A 17,220-nucleotide genomic window follows, 5' to 3' on the forward strand; every position below is an offset into this window, starting at 1 on the left:
AACCTTATTTCTCCTCTCACTAGAAGCAGCAAGAGAATTAACCTTTGAAGTGAAGAAAATAAAATCTAATTGGGAATTTTAGCATTATTCCAGCTTTGAAACTAAATTCTCATAATGAACTCTCTTATATAACCCCATCTCTTCCCTTAGCAATAATTCTGTCTTCTAGTTTCCAGACTGCAACCTCATCCCTCTCTTGTACTACAATGGCACACACAGAGCTGCATTTTCTGGCATTTACTAGAGTTCCATGAACTCTGCTAGTGCTCAATAAATATTAATTGAATTTATCCTTTACTTGAATGTCAGAGGCAATGGCTGGTCATAATCTATTTACACAAATAATAAAAAATGTCAAGGAGCAACATGAGATTTTATGTATCACTAATCTAGTTTAAGTCAGATAATATGCTAAGTAAGTGGATGTTATGTTTTTCATTACCATTTTTGACTGAGCATGAACATTCAGCCTTGAGTACACCCTTGCTACAATGAAAACTGCCAGGTCTAATTCTTCATCGGTAACTACTGAGGTGTCATCCTAAAAAGGAATGAATTTAAAGTGGAAACAGCACTGAATAAAGAACTGCTTCCAGAGATGCAGTGATATTCTCTGTAATAATAAGACTCCCCCTTAAAACTTAGTAAATTTTCATCTTACTAAAAGAATCATTTTTGTTTTCTACTCAAAAAGCCATTTCAAGCAGTTTCCTTAATAAAAAGTTATTTAGAATTCCTTTGTATTAAGACATAGGATATGCTTTATGAAATGAAATAAACTCACATGTAACTTACTTTGTAAATTAAACAAATGTCCATTTGAAGCATATTAAAATTTTCAAGCTTCAGGGCCTCTCTGGTGGCACAAGAGGTTGAGCATAGTGCTGTGAGGCTGTCTGCGGGCCTTTGCAGCGTGAGTGCGATTCCCGGGCGGTCAGGGAGTACCCACATGGCACAGCAGACCTATCCTGTCTCACCTGCTGCTCCCCTCAGCAGTGTGTTTCGGTACATCTGCCTGTTCTGCTCCCCGCTCTCTCTGGTGAACATACACACACACATATACCCCACACACACACACACCCCTGGCCTGTACCCCACTTCTTAAAAAAATTTTTTTTTCAGGCTTCAAATTGTTTTTGAAATGCTAAAAAAAAAAAAAATAGATGCCTAAAAGTTAAGTGGAGTTATTTTTTGTTAATTTTTCTTACTGCTAAAAGGTGGTATTTTAGGTTAGTTTACAAAGATGATTGAAATGGCATTACAAGATGACCTTAACCTTCTTGCTGTTTGTCCCTCCTAAGCTGTTTGTCCTTTCTAAGCCCCTACATGCTGCACACTCCTGCAGTCTGGCTAACCCTGTAACAGAGGATACCCATAAGAATGGGCACCAGGGCCTCCCCGGTGGCGCAGCTGTAGAGCGCTGGGTTGCGAAGCTGCCCGCAGCCTCTGCAGTGCCGGTTTCGATCCCCGGCTGCTCCCTGGTGGGAGTGCAAACTGGCCTAACCACTGTGGAGAGCACTAACCACTGAGGGGAGCAGCACCCACCACTGGGTCAGACCGGGCGTGCAGGGGAGCGTGTCCCCGGCACCGGCATTTGCAGCAGGGACCTTTCTTTGGTGGAGACTGTGTGAAACCAGCAGAAGTCCGCCAGAGGTGAGCTGGGAAGGTCGCCCAAGATGCCGGCCAGTACCAGCAACACAGTGTCACAAGGAATACGGCAAATTAGAAAACAGGCAGTAGGGAGTAGAAAAACCACATGCAACCCAGCAACTCCTCAGCAAAAAAGCACACCGCAAAAAGAAAACCATCTACCAGATTGCAACGACAGTAACTTGGAAGAACTTCTGAGCCTTCCAGATAGAGAATTTAAAATTGCTGTGATTAAAAAACTGACAGAAGTCATAAAGGAAAACAATGATAAGGGAAAAATAATTAATGACCAGAAGAATGAAATTGAGTCCCTAAAGAGGGAAGTAAAAGAAATGCAGGAGATCAAAGAATTAATGGAGGCGCTAAAGAACTCTGGGAAAGGCAATGAAAGCAGAATAGATGAAATGGAAGAACGAATAAGTACTCTTGAAGACACAGAAATAAAAAGAACTAAAACAGAAAAGGAAGGAGAAGTACGAAGGAAAAAGACCGAAGAAAGACTTCGGGAACTATCTGACTCCATGAGGAAAGGAAATGTAAGAGTAATAGGAATCCCAGAAGGAGAGGAGAGAGATGTAGGAACAGAGAAAATATTCAAGGATATAACTGAAGAGAACTTCCCAAACGTGAAGAAGGAGCTGAAAATTGATATACAAGAAGCAAGAAGAACACCAAACTTCCATGACGAAAGGAAAAATACAGCAAGACACATAATAGTAAAGCTCCCAAGAATCCAAGACAAGGAAAAAATAATGAAACTGACAAGAGGGAAGAAACAGATAACATTCAAAGGAAAACCAATCAGGCTGACATCAGACTTCTCTGAAGAAACACTACGGGCAAGGAGAGAGTGGAGGGACATAGTCAACAGACTCCAAGAAAACAGATGCCAACCAAGAATACTCTATCCCGCAAAGCTCTCCTTCCTCTATGAAGAAAGCATAAGGACCTTCCCAGACAAACAGAAACTCCGGAATTTCATTACGACTAAACCCCCACTCCAAAAAATACTACAAGGAGTCCTAAAGCCAGAACCTCAGAGGGACGAACAACAACAAAAGAATGCCAAAGAAAGTTATTAAAAGAATAAATAAATAAAAGCAAAGGAAAGACAAACACAATGGCAAATACAGATGCTAACATATCAATACTAACTCTAACTGTAAATGGACTAAACTCTTCAATAAAAAGACACAGAGTCACAGGCTGGATTAAGAAACAAAACCCAACCTTTTGCTGTCTCCAGGAAACACATTTAGCTGCAAAAGATAAAAATAGACTCAAAATTAAAGGACGGAAAACAATTCTACAAGCAAATGGACCAAAAAAGAAGGCAGGAACAGCTACACTCATATCAGATAAAACAGATTTCAAACTCAAAAAGATAAAAAGAGACCCCAGTGGTCATTACATTATGAACAAGGGGACAATACTTCAAGAAGAAATAACACTCATTAACATATATTCACCAAACGAAGGAGCACCAAAATATATCAGACAACTATTGGCATCTCTGAAAACAGACATCAGAGAAAACACAAATGTAGTGGGAGACTTTAACACACCACTATCAACAATGGATAGATCAACAAGACAAAAAATAAGTAAAGACACTAAAGCTCTAAATAAGGATCTAGAGCGCTTGGGCTTAACAGACATCTATAGAACACTAACCCCAAAAAAATCCGAGTATACATTTTTCTCAAGCGCACACGGATCATTCTCCAGGATCAATCACATACTGGGGCACAAGACAAACATCAACAGATACACCAAGATTGAAATCATACCAACCATCTTTTCTGACCATGAAGGCATCAAACTAGAAATAAACCATAAAAAGAAGGCAAGGTACTCTCCTACCTCTGGAGATTGAAGCCCACACTACTGGAAGTCCACTGGACTAACGAGGAGATCAAAGAAGAAATTAAAAAATTCTTTGAATTGAACGACAAGGAGGACACCAATTTCCTAAATGTATGGGATGCAGCAAAAGCAGTAATTAGAGGAAAATATATAGCAATAGATGCTCACATCAAGAAACAAGAAAGAACTCAAAGAAACAACCTAATCTCGAAGCTCAAAGATCTAGAAAAAGAACAACAAAAAAAAACCCAAAACCAGTAGAAGAAAAGAAATAATAAAAACCAAAGCAGAAATAAATGAAATTGAAACTAAAAAAACAATCCAAAAGATCAATGAAACCAAGAGCTGGTTCTTCGAAAAAATAAATAAAATAGATAAACCCCTAGCCAGGCTCACAAGGGAAAAAAGGGAGAAAGCACAAATAAACAGGATAATAAATGAAAGAGGAGAAATCACAACTGACACAGCAGAAATCAAAATAATTAATAACTACTATGAACAGTTATATGGAAACAAGTTCAACAATCTAGAGGAGATGGACAAATTCCTACAACTCTACAATCACCCAAAGCTAGATAAAGAAGAAATAGAACACCTAAACAGACCAATTACAACTAGCGAAATTGAAATGGTAATCAAAAACCTCCCCAAAAACAAAAGCCCAGGACCTGATGGATTTACAAATGAATTCTACCAAACATTCAGAGACGAATTGGTGCCTATCCTTCACAAACTCTTCCAAAAAATTGAGAAGGAAGGTATAATACCTAACACGTTCTATGAAGCCAACATTACACTAATACCAAAACCGAACAAGGACAACACAAAAAAAGAAAACTATAGGCCAATCTCCCTAATGAACACTGATGCAAAAATCCTCAATAAAATTTTAGCTATCAGAATCCAACAGTGTATCCATAAGATAATTCACCACGACCAAGTAGGATTCATTCCAGGGACACAAGGATGGTTCAACATCCGAAAATCAATCAATGTTATCCAACACATCAACAAAAAGAAATATAAAAACCATATGATAATATCAATAGATGCCGAGAAAGCTTTCGACAAAGTGCAACACCCATTCATGATAAAAGCCCTTGAAATTCTTGGGATACAAGGAACATACCTCAACATCATAAAGGCCATCTATGACAAGCCAACAGCCAGTATCATTCTCAATGGTGAAAAGCTGAAAGCATTTCCATTAAGATCTGGAACAAGACAAGGATGTCCACTCTCACCACTGCTTTTCAATATAATACTGGAAGTCCTAGCCAGAGCAATAAGATAAGAGAAAGACATCCAAGGAATCCAAATAGGAAAAGAAGTCAAACTATCACTATTTGCAGACGATATGATAATCTACATAGGGAACCCCAAAAACTCCACAGAAAAACTAATTAAACTCATCAATCAGTTCAGCAAAGTGGCAAGATACAAAATCAACATGCAAAAGTCAGAAGCCTTCCTATACACTAACAATAAATCTGAAGAAGAAATGAAAAAAAACAATCCCCTTTATTATCGAAACAAAATCAAATACTTGGGAATAAATCTAACAAAAGAGGTAAAGGACCTTTACAAAGAAAACTATAAAACACTGTTAAAAGAAATAGAAGAAGATACAAAGAAATGGAAAGAAATCCCCTGCTCATGGATTGGAAGAATAAACATTATTAAAATGACCATCCTACCAAAAGCAATATACCATTCAATGCTATTCCAATAAAAATTTCAATGTTATTCTTCAAAGAAATAGAACAATTATTGATGAAATTAATATGGAATCACCAAAAACCCCGAATAGCCAAAGCTCTCCTGAAAAAAAAAAAAAAAAAAAAAAAGAAGGGAATGGATGCATCAGACTCCCAGACTTCAAACTATACTACAAAGCCATAATCATCAAAACTGCATGGTATTGGAACAAGAACAGACACACAGACCAATGGAATCGAATAGAAAATCCAGAAATAAACCCACAGATTTTGGTCAACTAATCTTTGACAAAGGAGCAAAGAATATGCATTGGAGCAAAGAAAGTTTGTTCAATAAATGGTGCTGGGAAAACTGGGTCGCTACATGCAAAAGAATGAAGCTTGAGTACTACCTCACACTATACACAAAAACCAACTCAAAATGGATTAAAGAACTAGACATAAAACCTGAAACCATAAAATACATAGAAGGAAATATAAGTGAAACACTATGGGATATGCACATCAAAGACATCTTTGCAGACACAGACACATCACCCAAAGCAGTGATAGTGAAGGCAAAGATAAACAACTGGGACTACATCAAATTAAAGAGCTTCTGCACAGCAAAAGAGACAATAACAAAAACAAAGAGAAACCCCACCAACTGGGAGAACATTTTTGCACCCAACACTAATGATAAAGGACTGATCACAAAAATCTGCAAAGAGCTGATGAGACTCAGCAACAACAAAGAAAATAATCCAGTCAAAAAATGGGCAGAAGAGCTAAAAAGAAACTTCTCTGAAGAGGAAATGCAAATGGCCAACAGGCATATGAAAAAATGTTCAACATCACTTGTAATCAGGGAAATGCAAATCAAAACTACCATGAGATACCATCTCACACCAGTGAGAATGGCACATATTAAACTAGCAACAACAAATGTTGGCGAGGGTGTGGAGAAAAAGGAACTCTTCTGCACTGTTGGTGGGAGTGCAAACTGGTCCAGCCACTATGGAGAGCTTTGTGGAGATTTCTTGACCTACTAAACATAGAGCTTCCATATGATCCAGCAATTCCACTCCTAGGTATTTACCCAAAGGACACAGAAACATCAACTCCAAAGAGCACCTGCACCCCTATGTTTATAGCAGCACTGTTTACAATAGCTAAGCTTTGGAAACAACCCAAATGCCCAAAAATAGATGACTGGATCAAGAAGATGTGGTACATATATACCATGGAATATTACTCAGCATTCAAAAAAGATAAACACATGCAATTTGCAGCAACATGGATGGCGCTGGAAGGGATCATGCTCAGCGAAATAAGCCAAAAAGAAAAAGAAAAATACTGGATGGTCTCACTCATAGCAGGAATCTAGAAAACTTAAATAAGGGACCAGGAAAATGAATATAAGAAAGTGAAAATCAAAATCAACAAAAAACTATGAACCAGAGACACTTTTTGGGGGGTGGGGGGCGGGAGGGGAAGGATTGGGGTCAGAATGGGGCGTCTGCAATTGTATGGGGGAATATAAAAATAAAATTTATTATTTAAAAAAAAATAATCTTATTTAAGCAGTGAATATACCTCTGAGCTAGATTTCATTATCAAGATCATACTTAATTCTCTGTATGAAAATTAAGAGTACTAAGAGTACTAAGGATGTGATCTTCTCAAACGCCTGCCACGTTCCATCTCAGCCACACACACCCCTCTGTGTCTGACAGGACTGCTGGCCAAAGTCTCCTGACAAGGGACCAGGCTGCTCTGCAGTGTGCATGCAGTGCACGGACAGCCACAGACACACTCTGTTCGAGGGCCCTCCACCTCTGGTGAAAGATTGAACGGAAATCTCTAAGGTCACGTTTAACATCAGCAATTCACAATTCTTTTCAAACCTTATGCTAAGAGTATGTGCTCACTCTTAAAGATTTTATTCTCGCACAGATCTTCTGCAAACAAAATATGCACTGCTGAAGGAAAGTATTTGAGGGTGGATTATCCTAGCCAACCGCTAAGCAGCCTGTCAGTTTTTATTACTTAGTAATAGTTTTATTACTTAGTAAAAACTGACTAGTAAAGAACAAAGAATGGACACTAGCACAATTGCATTAATTCCCAGTCCTAGAAACTACACAGGTGGTAGACAAGAAAAGCATCACCCCACATACCCTAGAAACTCACCTCAACTCTCTTCCAAATTTTTTATGCGAGGTGCAGAGTCAAATCAAGATGTATCTGGAGTGTGATGCTAGTCTAGGACATTAGGGACATTCAGTCTGATGTTTAAACCTGAGGAGTCTCAAAGTTTGGTTATTTTCAGGACTAGACAACAGGATAGGTAATAACCAAGTAAGTGATTCCACTTCTGGTGTAAGAGTAAATTACTAAATAAATAGTATTTCTGTGGGCTTCAAACATGAGTTAACAAGTAAAGATAAAGCACTGCAGGTATAATCAGGAATATAAAGCAGAAGTGAGCAAACTACAGTCCACTGCCTATTTTAAAAGTTGATCAGAACACAGTCATGCTCACTCATTTAGTATTTGTTTATGGCTACTTCACACTACAGTGGCAGTGGAGTAGCTGGTTGTAAGGAGACCACATGGTCACAAAATCAAAAATATTTGGCTCTTTACCCATGCTAAAAAGTATATGGAGAACATTCTCATTTAAAGGGAAGATGGAATTACTAAAAAAATGATATTATTACTCTACTATCAGACTACTAAAAGTGATACTGAATACACAGAGAAATGAATGGCACTCTATGTCTATGTAATTTGAAATAACTCTGTGGGGGGTTTCTCTGTAGTTTCTGTATTGTAAATTAATGCTTATTCTAAACTCATTCATATGGGGAGATTGCTGTAATTTCTGCATGACCATAAATTATACTTCAAGGTATCTGCTCTCTACCTCTGACTGAGTTTCAATTTACAAGGAAAACCAGAGTCCCTTTAGGAAAGTGGGATACTTCTGAGCAGAAAAAGTAGTGTGTTGCCCAAAATAGACACCAATAATCAATCCTGTCTTAGGACCACTCTTTGGTTTGAGCTAAAAGAGACCTTTATACTATGAGATCTCCCAGACTTTCATGACCTCATCAAATCCCTTGCTTAATATAGCTTTAAAAAAAGTCTAAAAATATTAAAAAAAAATAGTTAGGATATTAATAACCAGCAGGAGTAAGGAGTTAGATGAGCTGTAGGTAAGACAACCCAGTTTCCTGCTGCTAAAATTCCACCAAGAGTGGAATACCCCTCTTTCTAACCACATACCCCACTCCTCTTACTTTGGAACTCTTCTATTGTCGGACCTAAAACTGTCAGTCACCAGCAAAATCTCCTAAAGATCCTTGACAGCTTTTCAAACATTACGTTCACCTTCCTTCCTTTAATAAACCTTGCTCTCCCACTGTCTAAAAGAGAACTATCTTGGCAGACCTGTTAGTGAAAGAAATAAATGTTAACTGAATCAAAGTCACTGAAATTTTGTAGTGGTCTGCTATGCGGCATGAATAGCAACAGCTGATTATCATAGACTCTTACACTAGAAGAGTGATGCCATCTCCAACCCTATAATCTGGGGTATTGACTTTGAGAATAGGTAGCATAAGACAGGGAAACACTTAAAGGAGCTTGAAAAAATGAAGATACAATATGTGATGGTAAGCTGTCCCAAGCAATAACCTAGAACGTAGAAAATATAGGAAATGAAGTTCTAGCAGAGATGTCCTAGTTGACCCACATACATGAGAGTAAGAAAAATGTTTACTGATATACATTCTTTTTTTTCTAAAGATTTATTTTATTTATACAAGAACTGGGGTACAAACCAGATGTGCGGGAGGGTGAGAATATTCACCAGAGACAGAGCAGGGAACAGAACAGGCAGACTGACAAAATACACTGCTGAGGGGAGCAGCAGGTGAGACAGGAGAGGTCTGCCTTGCCATGTGGGTTGCTCCGAGGCCGGCGGGGATCTAACCGGCACTGCAGAGGCTGCAAACAGTTTCACAGCGCTGTGCTCAACCGCCTGCACCACCAGAGAGGCCCCATATTGATAAACATTCTTGAGACCTGGGTACTATTTATTACACAACATTACTGCAGCAATAGTTGAGTATCTAAGGCCAGTCACTCCACTGGCGTACTGAAGAAAATATATAGTGTTGGCTACTCGAGGCAATATATAGCAATTTTTCTCGTCTTGAATCACTGGATTGGTTTGTTCTACAGGTTGATTAACAAAGGTAAATATTCTATAATTTCAATTGGCCAGCTAATCCTATTGATTCTCTCTTAAAAGTATATCCAGAACCAGATTTCTTCTTGTAACCTTCAATGCCACCACTGACTCTAAGCCATACTGGTCTATCACCTGTATTACTTGCAATACTTACCTTACTAGTCTCCCTGTTTCCATTTTTCCCCTGCCATAATCTCTTCTTAACAAAGGAACTACAATAATTCTCTAAAAAGTAAAGTCAGATTATGTACTTTTTTTTTTTTTTTTCAAATCTCTCCAATATATTTCTAGGTCACTCAGAGTAAAAGTCAAAGTCCTGAAACAATTTCCTTACTTTATTTTCTGCCAGTTCATTCCACTTTAGCCATACTGTCACCCTTGTTGGTCTATACACATTAAATATGGGGTTACTGCAGAGCCTTAGTGCTTACTAATATCACTGCTGAGAATGCTCCTGGCATCACATATCCAGGTATCTACAACTTCGTTAGGCCTTTGCTCCAGTAATATCTTTGTGATCTTCCCTACCCATCCCAGACAATCGACTTAAAATTATAACCACTTGTTTTAATTATAGCACTTACCATAAAAGGCCAATAATATATTTTATTTAACTATGTATTCACTGTCTCTGGATTAGAATGAAAGCTCCACAAGGTCAGAGATTTTTGTCATTTTCTTTTATAGCTATCTCCATAGTGCCTACAATGGTTCCTAAATATACAGTGGACACTTAATAAATATTTTGTTGAATTAATGAATCAATTTATAGTATAAGGAAAAGTCTAGTTTATAGTTTCTACACTTCTAAGATGTAAGCTAATAAATGAGGCATTTAGATTGAAAAGGAAGTACTGCAGAGTAGACAAAGTGCATAGTTTCAGTAAAATATTTTCTTACTTTGATACTCTTTCTTATCATTTACAGCAAAGGTAATAAAAATAATTATATAAATACAATTATTTTGAATTCTAATCCTCTTAATTTCTATCTGGACTAGAGCTCTATTTTCAAAATTAGAGTTTTTTTTTTTTAATATGTATTTTTAATACACTACTGATTTTCACCACCATAGAAGACTTTTACCTCTAGGCAGCATATCCATGATAGACCAGCTTCCAAAAAAAAATGAATAAAACATTTAACTATAATTCTTGTAACAGGAAACAATTCACTCATTGAGTATTAAATCTATTTTTAGAGTAACAGTATATGAAGTTCTACTCTTCAACAATCTTTCTTTCTTTAGTTGATATTTCTCCAGATTAAAAAAAGTTTTTTTTAAATTAATTACTGCTCAAATGCTCAGATAGTACTAAAATAACCATTTATAAGTCAATTTAGAAGGGAAAGGAGAAAAACAAAAAAAGGAGCTGACAATATTTGTAGATAAGAGTGAAAAAACTCTTTATGAATGGAAGGTAGTTCACCTGCCAGGCAGATAAAATATATCTATCGATCATGAAAATAGAAATTAAAACAAGTACTTCCTACTGTCATTAAATATATTGAAACCAATCGAGTTACCGGATCTATATATATAGCATGATGCTTCAGCTAACCAAAATTAAACTAAATTTTATTTTAAACTAGTATATTTTATAATAAGGTTACTCCATAATTATTTTGCTAAGGGAATCCCTTTACCCCTGCCAACAAAACTAATAGGAGTGAAGAAAAAAATATCTACTTTTTATTTAAAATGTCAAAATGTAACAGTTTACCAAGCCTTTGAAGATTACTTTGATATCTCTTCTTTCCCCAAGGAACTCATTACTTATATTTCAGTGAAGATAGTGCTGACAGGCACTAGCTCCCTTATTATAGATGTCCTTTTTTTGCAGGAACTCAGAAAACTAATCCCACCATTTTCAAATTCAGTTAACAGGTATTTTTTTGCATATTGATTTTAAAAAGGCCATTGTATTTATTTCAAGTAAGTAAAGGTTTCAATTGTTTTGTAACTCTAATGTTGACTTGTATTTTTTATTACTTACCAAGTCCTAAAAGATCGACAGTGGGCTCTGCAGCTTTTTTAGGGCTGGTACTTTTTTTAGGTTCCAACTGTTGATCGTCTTTCTTCTGCAGCTTTAAAGTAAATAATCAGATTTAACTTTTCTTAAATAAATTGAACAACTCTTAAACTCAATTACATATACTTTTGATAAGGTTAGAGTAATGAAGCATACTATAATAAAGCCGAGAGCATTTATTATTATATAAAAAAACAAACATAATCACAGAACTTGCAATGACAAATGTTACATATTGGGGCCCCCAAATAGTGAATATACATGCTTAATCTTATATAATTGTTCCTAGCCTTTTAAATTTTTTATCTGAAATTACGCTTGTTGAAGAACTGCATTTCATATTACTTGCAAATTTTTCAATGTGAGAGGACTCACCAGAGACAGAGTGGGGAACAGAACAGGCAGATTGACTGACATACACTGCTGAGGGGATCAGCAGGCAAGTCAGGAGAGGTCGGCTGCTGCCATGTAGGTAGCTCCCTGGCCAGGGATCCAACTTGTGCTGCAGTGGCTGCGGACAGCTTTATAGGTTGCGTCTTAACCCCCTGCGCCACCAGGGAGGCCCAGGACTTGGCATTTTTGTGAGCACACTGTTATTCCCTTAAACCACACTGCTGACACTTGAGATACCACCGCCCCAAGAAAAATCTACTGAAATGTTTATTTGATGTGCTTTCCTGATTCCACACTTACTAGTTACATTTTTAAATGCAATATTCTTTTAATTACCAGGAACCGAAGTAGGTTGCACATCATAAACTATCTTCCTTTTTTTCATTTGTAGAAAATGTAGTGTATGAAAGGACTACACCTACAGGAGTCTCAACTTGAAAATCTACCTTTCTTAAATCAAGAAAATGAAATATTCACTTATTCATTATCAAACCCATCCTCACAAGGTCATTTCTTCTATTACTATCCAAAGAATTCATAACTCAGTTGTTATGAAAGTTAATTTTTTGGTAAAAAAGGTATGTAGTTTTTAAGAATATTGATCTGTCCTTAATTGCTTTTAGTCATCTATTGTGACTGAGTCTCAGTTTTTTAACCAATTAGTTTACTATTACAGATTTCAATTCTTTAATAACCTCTTTAAATACAGAATTATCAGTCTGCAACTATATATAATTTTCATAAGCTTAATATAATCCATCTCATTGTTTGTTTTTTTAATTGTCAACATCAACATAGGTTAAGACATGCCTAGCTTCAGGCAAAATAATTTCAAAGAAAGCACAGTTGTAGCAACAAAGGAAGCAATTTGTTTTAACTGAATAAACTGTTAGAATTTCCTTTCCTTCTCCCTTTTGCAAGTGGATGATCAGTGATATTATAAACTATGTAGGAGAATTTAAGAATTAAGTGCCTATAAGCACACAAACTTCAAATACTATTGGGCAATATTCCAGTAGCTTCTTGGGGCAGGTCTTTTTTGATCAAACATCTGCCAATAATACTCTAGACAGTAAGACATAAATGTCTCATGCTTATTAGGCACTAATCTTTTATTTAAAACCAGAAAACTTTAATGCTGAAAATAGATCATTTGACTAAACACATTCATTTTGCAAATTAAAGCTGAGATATTATATGCTAAATAGGGGTTGTATAATTAATACTTGTTTTCTGTCTCTCAATTTAGAACTCTTTCTTTGATATAATATTTTACTTAATCTTCTTCCATGAAAATAAATATGGAACAGAAACCAAATCTATGACAGAATCCTTCGTAACTGCATTGTAATAACCCTTTTCAGGCAAAATTTCTTTCTGAAAATTCAAATTCTGACTTATTCAAATTCTGACTTATTTCCCCAACAAATCAGAACTAGCTTTTAAAATATTTCTAAACATGAAATTACCCATTGTTTGGAGAGGGGAAACAAATCTGTTGTACTTTGCAAAGAATAACAAGATAAACTTAAGATATATAAAATATATATAAAATATTTATTTTAAAGTCAAATTTTAAAAAACCTAAGACTGAAAATACTATTATGTTGACAGGATTTCTGAGTAGGGATATAATAAAGTATATTAACAGTAAATCAAGACCTTGACTACCACATTTACCTTCATTCTGTCACCCTTTATATATTTCACATTCAGTTTAGACATATCTAGCAGTTCATATAGAGCTATACCACTAAATTCTCATTACTAAAAACATCACATATGGAATTTACCTTTTAGTAAGTCAACTGTGAATGGATATTAGGCACTCTATATTTTATTAAACAAAATTATCTAACAAGAAAAACAATGGTCTACTTAGATAAAGCATTTTATGAAATGCAATTTCCTTGACTTCATATTGAGCAGATGTCTCGTTCAAATTATTAAAATCTTTATAAGCAGAAGCTTTGCTAGTCAATCTTTTGTAATTCATAACACTATAGCACAGAATATAATTAAATAAAAAACTACTCAGTTTCCAATGACTACATTTACCACAATTTCCTAACCTTTTAAATAAGGGAAATACAGCTGGGGCCTCTAGAACGTGATTCACTCTTCTTTAGTCAACCAATTAATGTAGATAATAGCCCCCCGCCTACATTAAACTATAGACCTTTCTAAGTTCTAGAAGTAATTATAAAAAATTTTGTTTAAAAACTGACTGCAGGGCCTCCCCTGGTGGCGTAGCAGTTGAGCGCTGGGCTGCGAAGCTGCCCGCAGCCTCTGCAGCGCCTGATTTGATCCCGGCCGCCAATGAGGGTCCCACATGGCATGCAGACCTCTCCTGCCGTGCCCGCTGCTCCCCTCAGCAGGGTGTTTCATCAGTCTGTTTGTTCTGTTCCCCGCTCTGGTGAAGTCTCTCACCCTCCTGCACTTCTGACTATACCCAGTGCTTGTATAAATGAATAAATAAATCTTTACAAAAGAAAAAAAACTGACTACATCTCAAATTATATCTTTTGATTAGTACATCTATAATTCATTCACTTTAACACTCTTAGAATCATACAAGAAAGGGCATATTATCTATAATGTTCAACTCTCTCAATTTAAAGTTAAGGATATTAAAGTGACATAATTTTTCTGGTGCTGTAAGTGGCTATCATGGCAGAGGCTAGTCTCCTAACAGGGCTCCTTCCACTGTACCAGGCTTTTTTCTTAATAATTTCTATTCATTACAAATTAGATTCAAACATAAATGTTTACCTAATGCTTACAGTTCGTAGGTACTATTTTGTCTAGTTGCAGTAATGGAGATACAATCTGATAGCAAGGACACCGCAAGTATACAAATATGTAACAAAAGGTAGCATATAAGATGCTATGAAGTTCAAAAGTGATGATGACAGCAATGATTACCTCTTTATACCGGTAGTGCTACTTACTTTGAGGTCTGTAGGAAAGATAGGAAGGAGTCAAACAGGTAAGCATTGATAAAAGCACATGTGAAGAAAACTGAATATGGAAGTGGGAAAGATGGTGGACATATCTGACAAACCTACAGGTCTAAGTGTAAGGAAGTAATAAAAGATAAATCTGAAAATATCAACTGGGGCCCCACTGTGGAAGGACGTAATAATTTAATAGGCCACTAATTTTCAAAGAGGATAGCAAAAAGAAAGAAATCCTAGGGAAGTATGTTATGTGTACAAAATGTATTGAGAAAGAAGATCTGATCTCTGCCAATTGTAGGAATCAGGGTATGTAGCTATCATATGATTGAATTAATGCTTTGAGAAGATTAACATTAATCCACTGCTGTATTACAACTTGAAATTGGAAGAATATCTTCTAATAAGTTACAGGACAATTTCCAGAATACTAGCTCACCTAGGAGCCTGTTAAAACTATAGTAGGATTTAATCTTTAGACATTTTCAGTAAAAACTTATGAATGATGGGTTTTTCAAAAGCTATTGAATTGTATATCATCTTATAGTCTACTATAAAGCACACACCAAAAAAAAAAAAAAGACTATCATTCATGCTGTTCACTTATTAAAGTCATTTGAATGCTATCCACATATTAATAAAAATTGCTGTCATACATTCCTGTGATTAAACTGACATCTATAATTACTATATATGTTTATATGTGAAGGTTTTCACAACCAAATTATATACAACTTTGCTTATTTTATGTGAGAATATTACACATATCTCTTATTTATCCCCAATACCTTGTTTTAATTTTTCAGAATCTTGTTAAAGTTTCCCCCTTTCCTCTTTACCATTCTTTATAACATACTTGTAGATCTGTCTCACATTAAACCTATCACTATATGGTATATTCTATTTTTGAATTCAAACCACAAAAGGCCTCAAATTACAAAAGCCACCTTGAAAAAAGGGAAAGAAATGGAGCTATCATTATCATGTTACCTAACTTCAAACATTATCATAAGGCAACAGTACTATAAAAATACATGGTATTGGCATAAAAATAGATAAGAGTCAGTGGAATACAATTAAAAGTCCAGAAATAAATCCATATATATATATACCAATAGCTAATCTATGACAAAGCATCTATGACCATAAAATGGGGAAAGGATAGTCTTTTTAATAAATGCTACTGGGAAAATTGGAAAGCTACCATAAGAAAATGAAGTTGGATCACTAATAATCCAAATGAATTAAAACCCCACATGAATTAAAGATTTAGATATTAGGTAGTCCCTGATGGTACAGGGGGTTAAGTCTCGGCGCTATCACTGCAGATGGTCTGATTCAATACCCAGCCAGGGTGCTAACCCGCATATTGCACAGCAGACCTCTCCTGTCTCCCCACTGCTCCCCTCTGCAGTGTATTTCAGTAGATCTGCCTGTTCTGCTCCCATTCTGTCTCTGGGGAATACTCTCACTCCCCACACCTCTGGCCTACACCCCAGTTCTTGTATGCATAAATAAATAAATCTTAAAAAAATATTTAGATATTAGACCTGCACAGAGAAATTTTTTTTTTTTTGGTGGAACCCTCGCCAGCGGTGGGGGAATGAACTGGCACTGCAGAGGCTGCGGGCAGCCTCGCAGCCCAGCGCTCAACCGCTGCACCACCAGGGGAGGCCCATGCACAGAGAAAATATTAGCAATGCATTTCATGATGTTACTAATAAAGTTACTTTTGGTTAAAAAATTAACCTCAAGTTAAAAAGCTTTTATACAAGAAAAGAAAATGAAGATGGTTAAAAAGATATCCTACTGAATGAGATAAAGTTTTAATATACTATATAGCTGACTAGGGATTAATATCTAAGATTTATGACAACTCATACAATTCAAGAACCCGAAATGAAATCAATTAGTAAATGGACAGGAGATATAAAGAAACAATTCACCAAAGAAGGTATCTTTGATTAGAACACCAAAAGACATGAGAAAATGTTCCCTGTTGTTTCTAACAGAAGAGAAGCAGGTTAAAACCACAATGAGCGCCTCCCTGTGGCGCAGCGGTTGAGCGCTGGGTTGCGAAGCTGCCCGCAGCCTCTGCAGCGCCGGTTCGATCCCCGGCTGCTCCCCGGCCACCGAAGGAGGGTCCCACATGGCACGCAGACCTCTCCTGCCGCCCGCTGCTCCCCTCAGCAGTGTAGTTGGGTCCTTCTGCCTGCTCTGCTCCCCGCTCTGGCTCTGGTGAATTCTCTCACCCTCCCGCGCTTCTGACTGTACCCAGTGCATGTATAAACAAAACAAACAAATAAACAAACAAATAAACATGCCTCTATAAAAAAATAAAAATAAAAAAAAATAAAACCACA

General features: G+C 36.5%; 1 protein-coding gene across 3 annotated transcripts in view; it reads right to left on the reverse strand.

The window, feature by feature from the left end:
* Positions 1–17,220, reverse strand: part of LOC311167585 (stromal membrane-associated protein 1) — a gene marked incomplete at its 5' end in the record, with an annotated part of 190,831 nt that overhangs the window by 16,047 nt on the left and 157,564 nt on the right. For all 3 annotated transcript variants that reach the window (XM_084228679.1, XM_084228678.1, XM_084228677.1), the window contains one exon: positions 11,472–11,562. In XM_084228679.1, coding sequence (XP_084084805.1) covers positions 11,472–11,562 — 91 coding nt within the window. The remainder of the gene's footprint in view (positions 1–11,471; positions 11,563–17,220) is intronic.

This window comes from Talpa europaea (assembly GCF_964194135.1).
Source record: "Talpa europaea genome assembly, chromosome: 2".
NCBI classification, from domain to species: domain Eukaryota; kingdom Metazoa; phylum Chordata; class Mammalia; order Eulipotyphla; family Talpidae; genus Talpa; species Talpa europaea.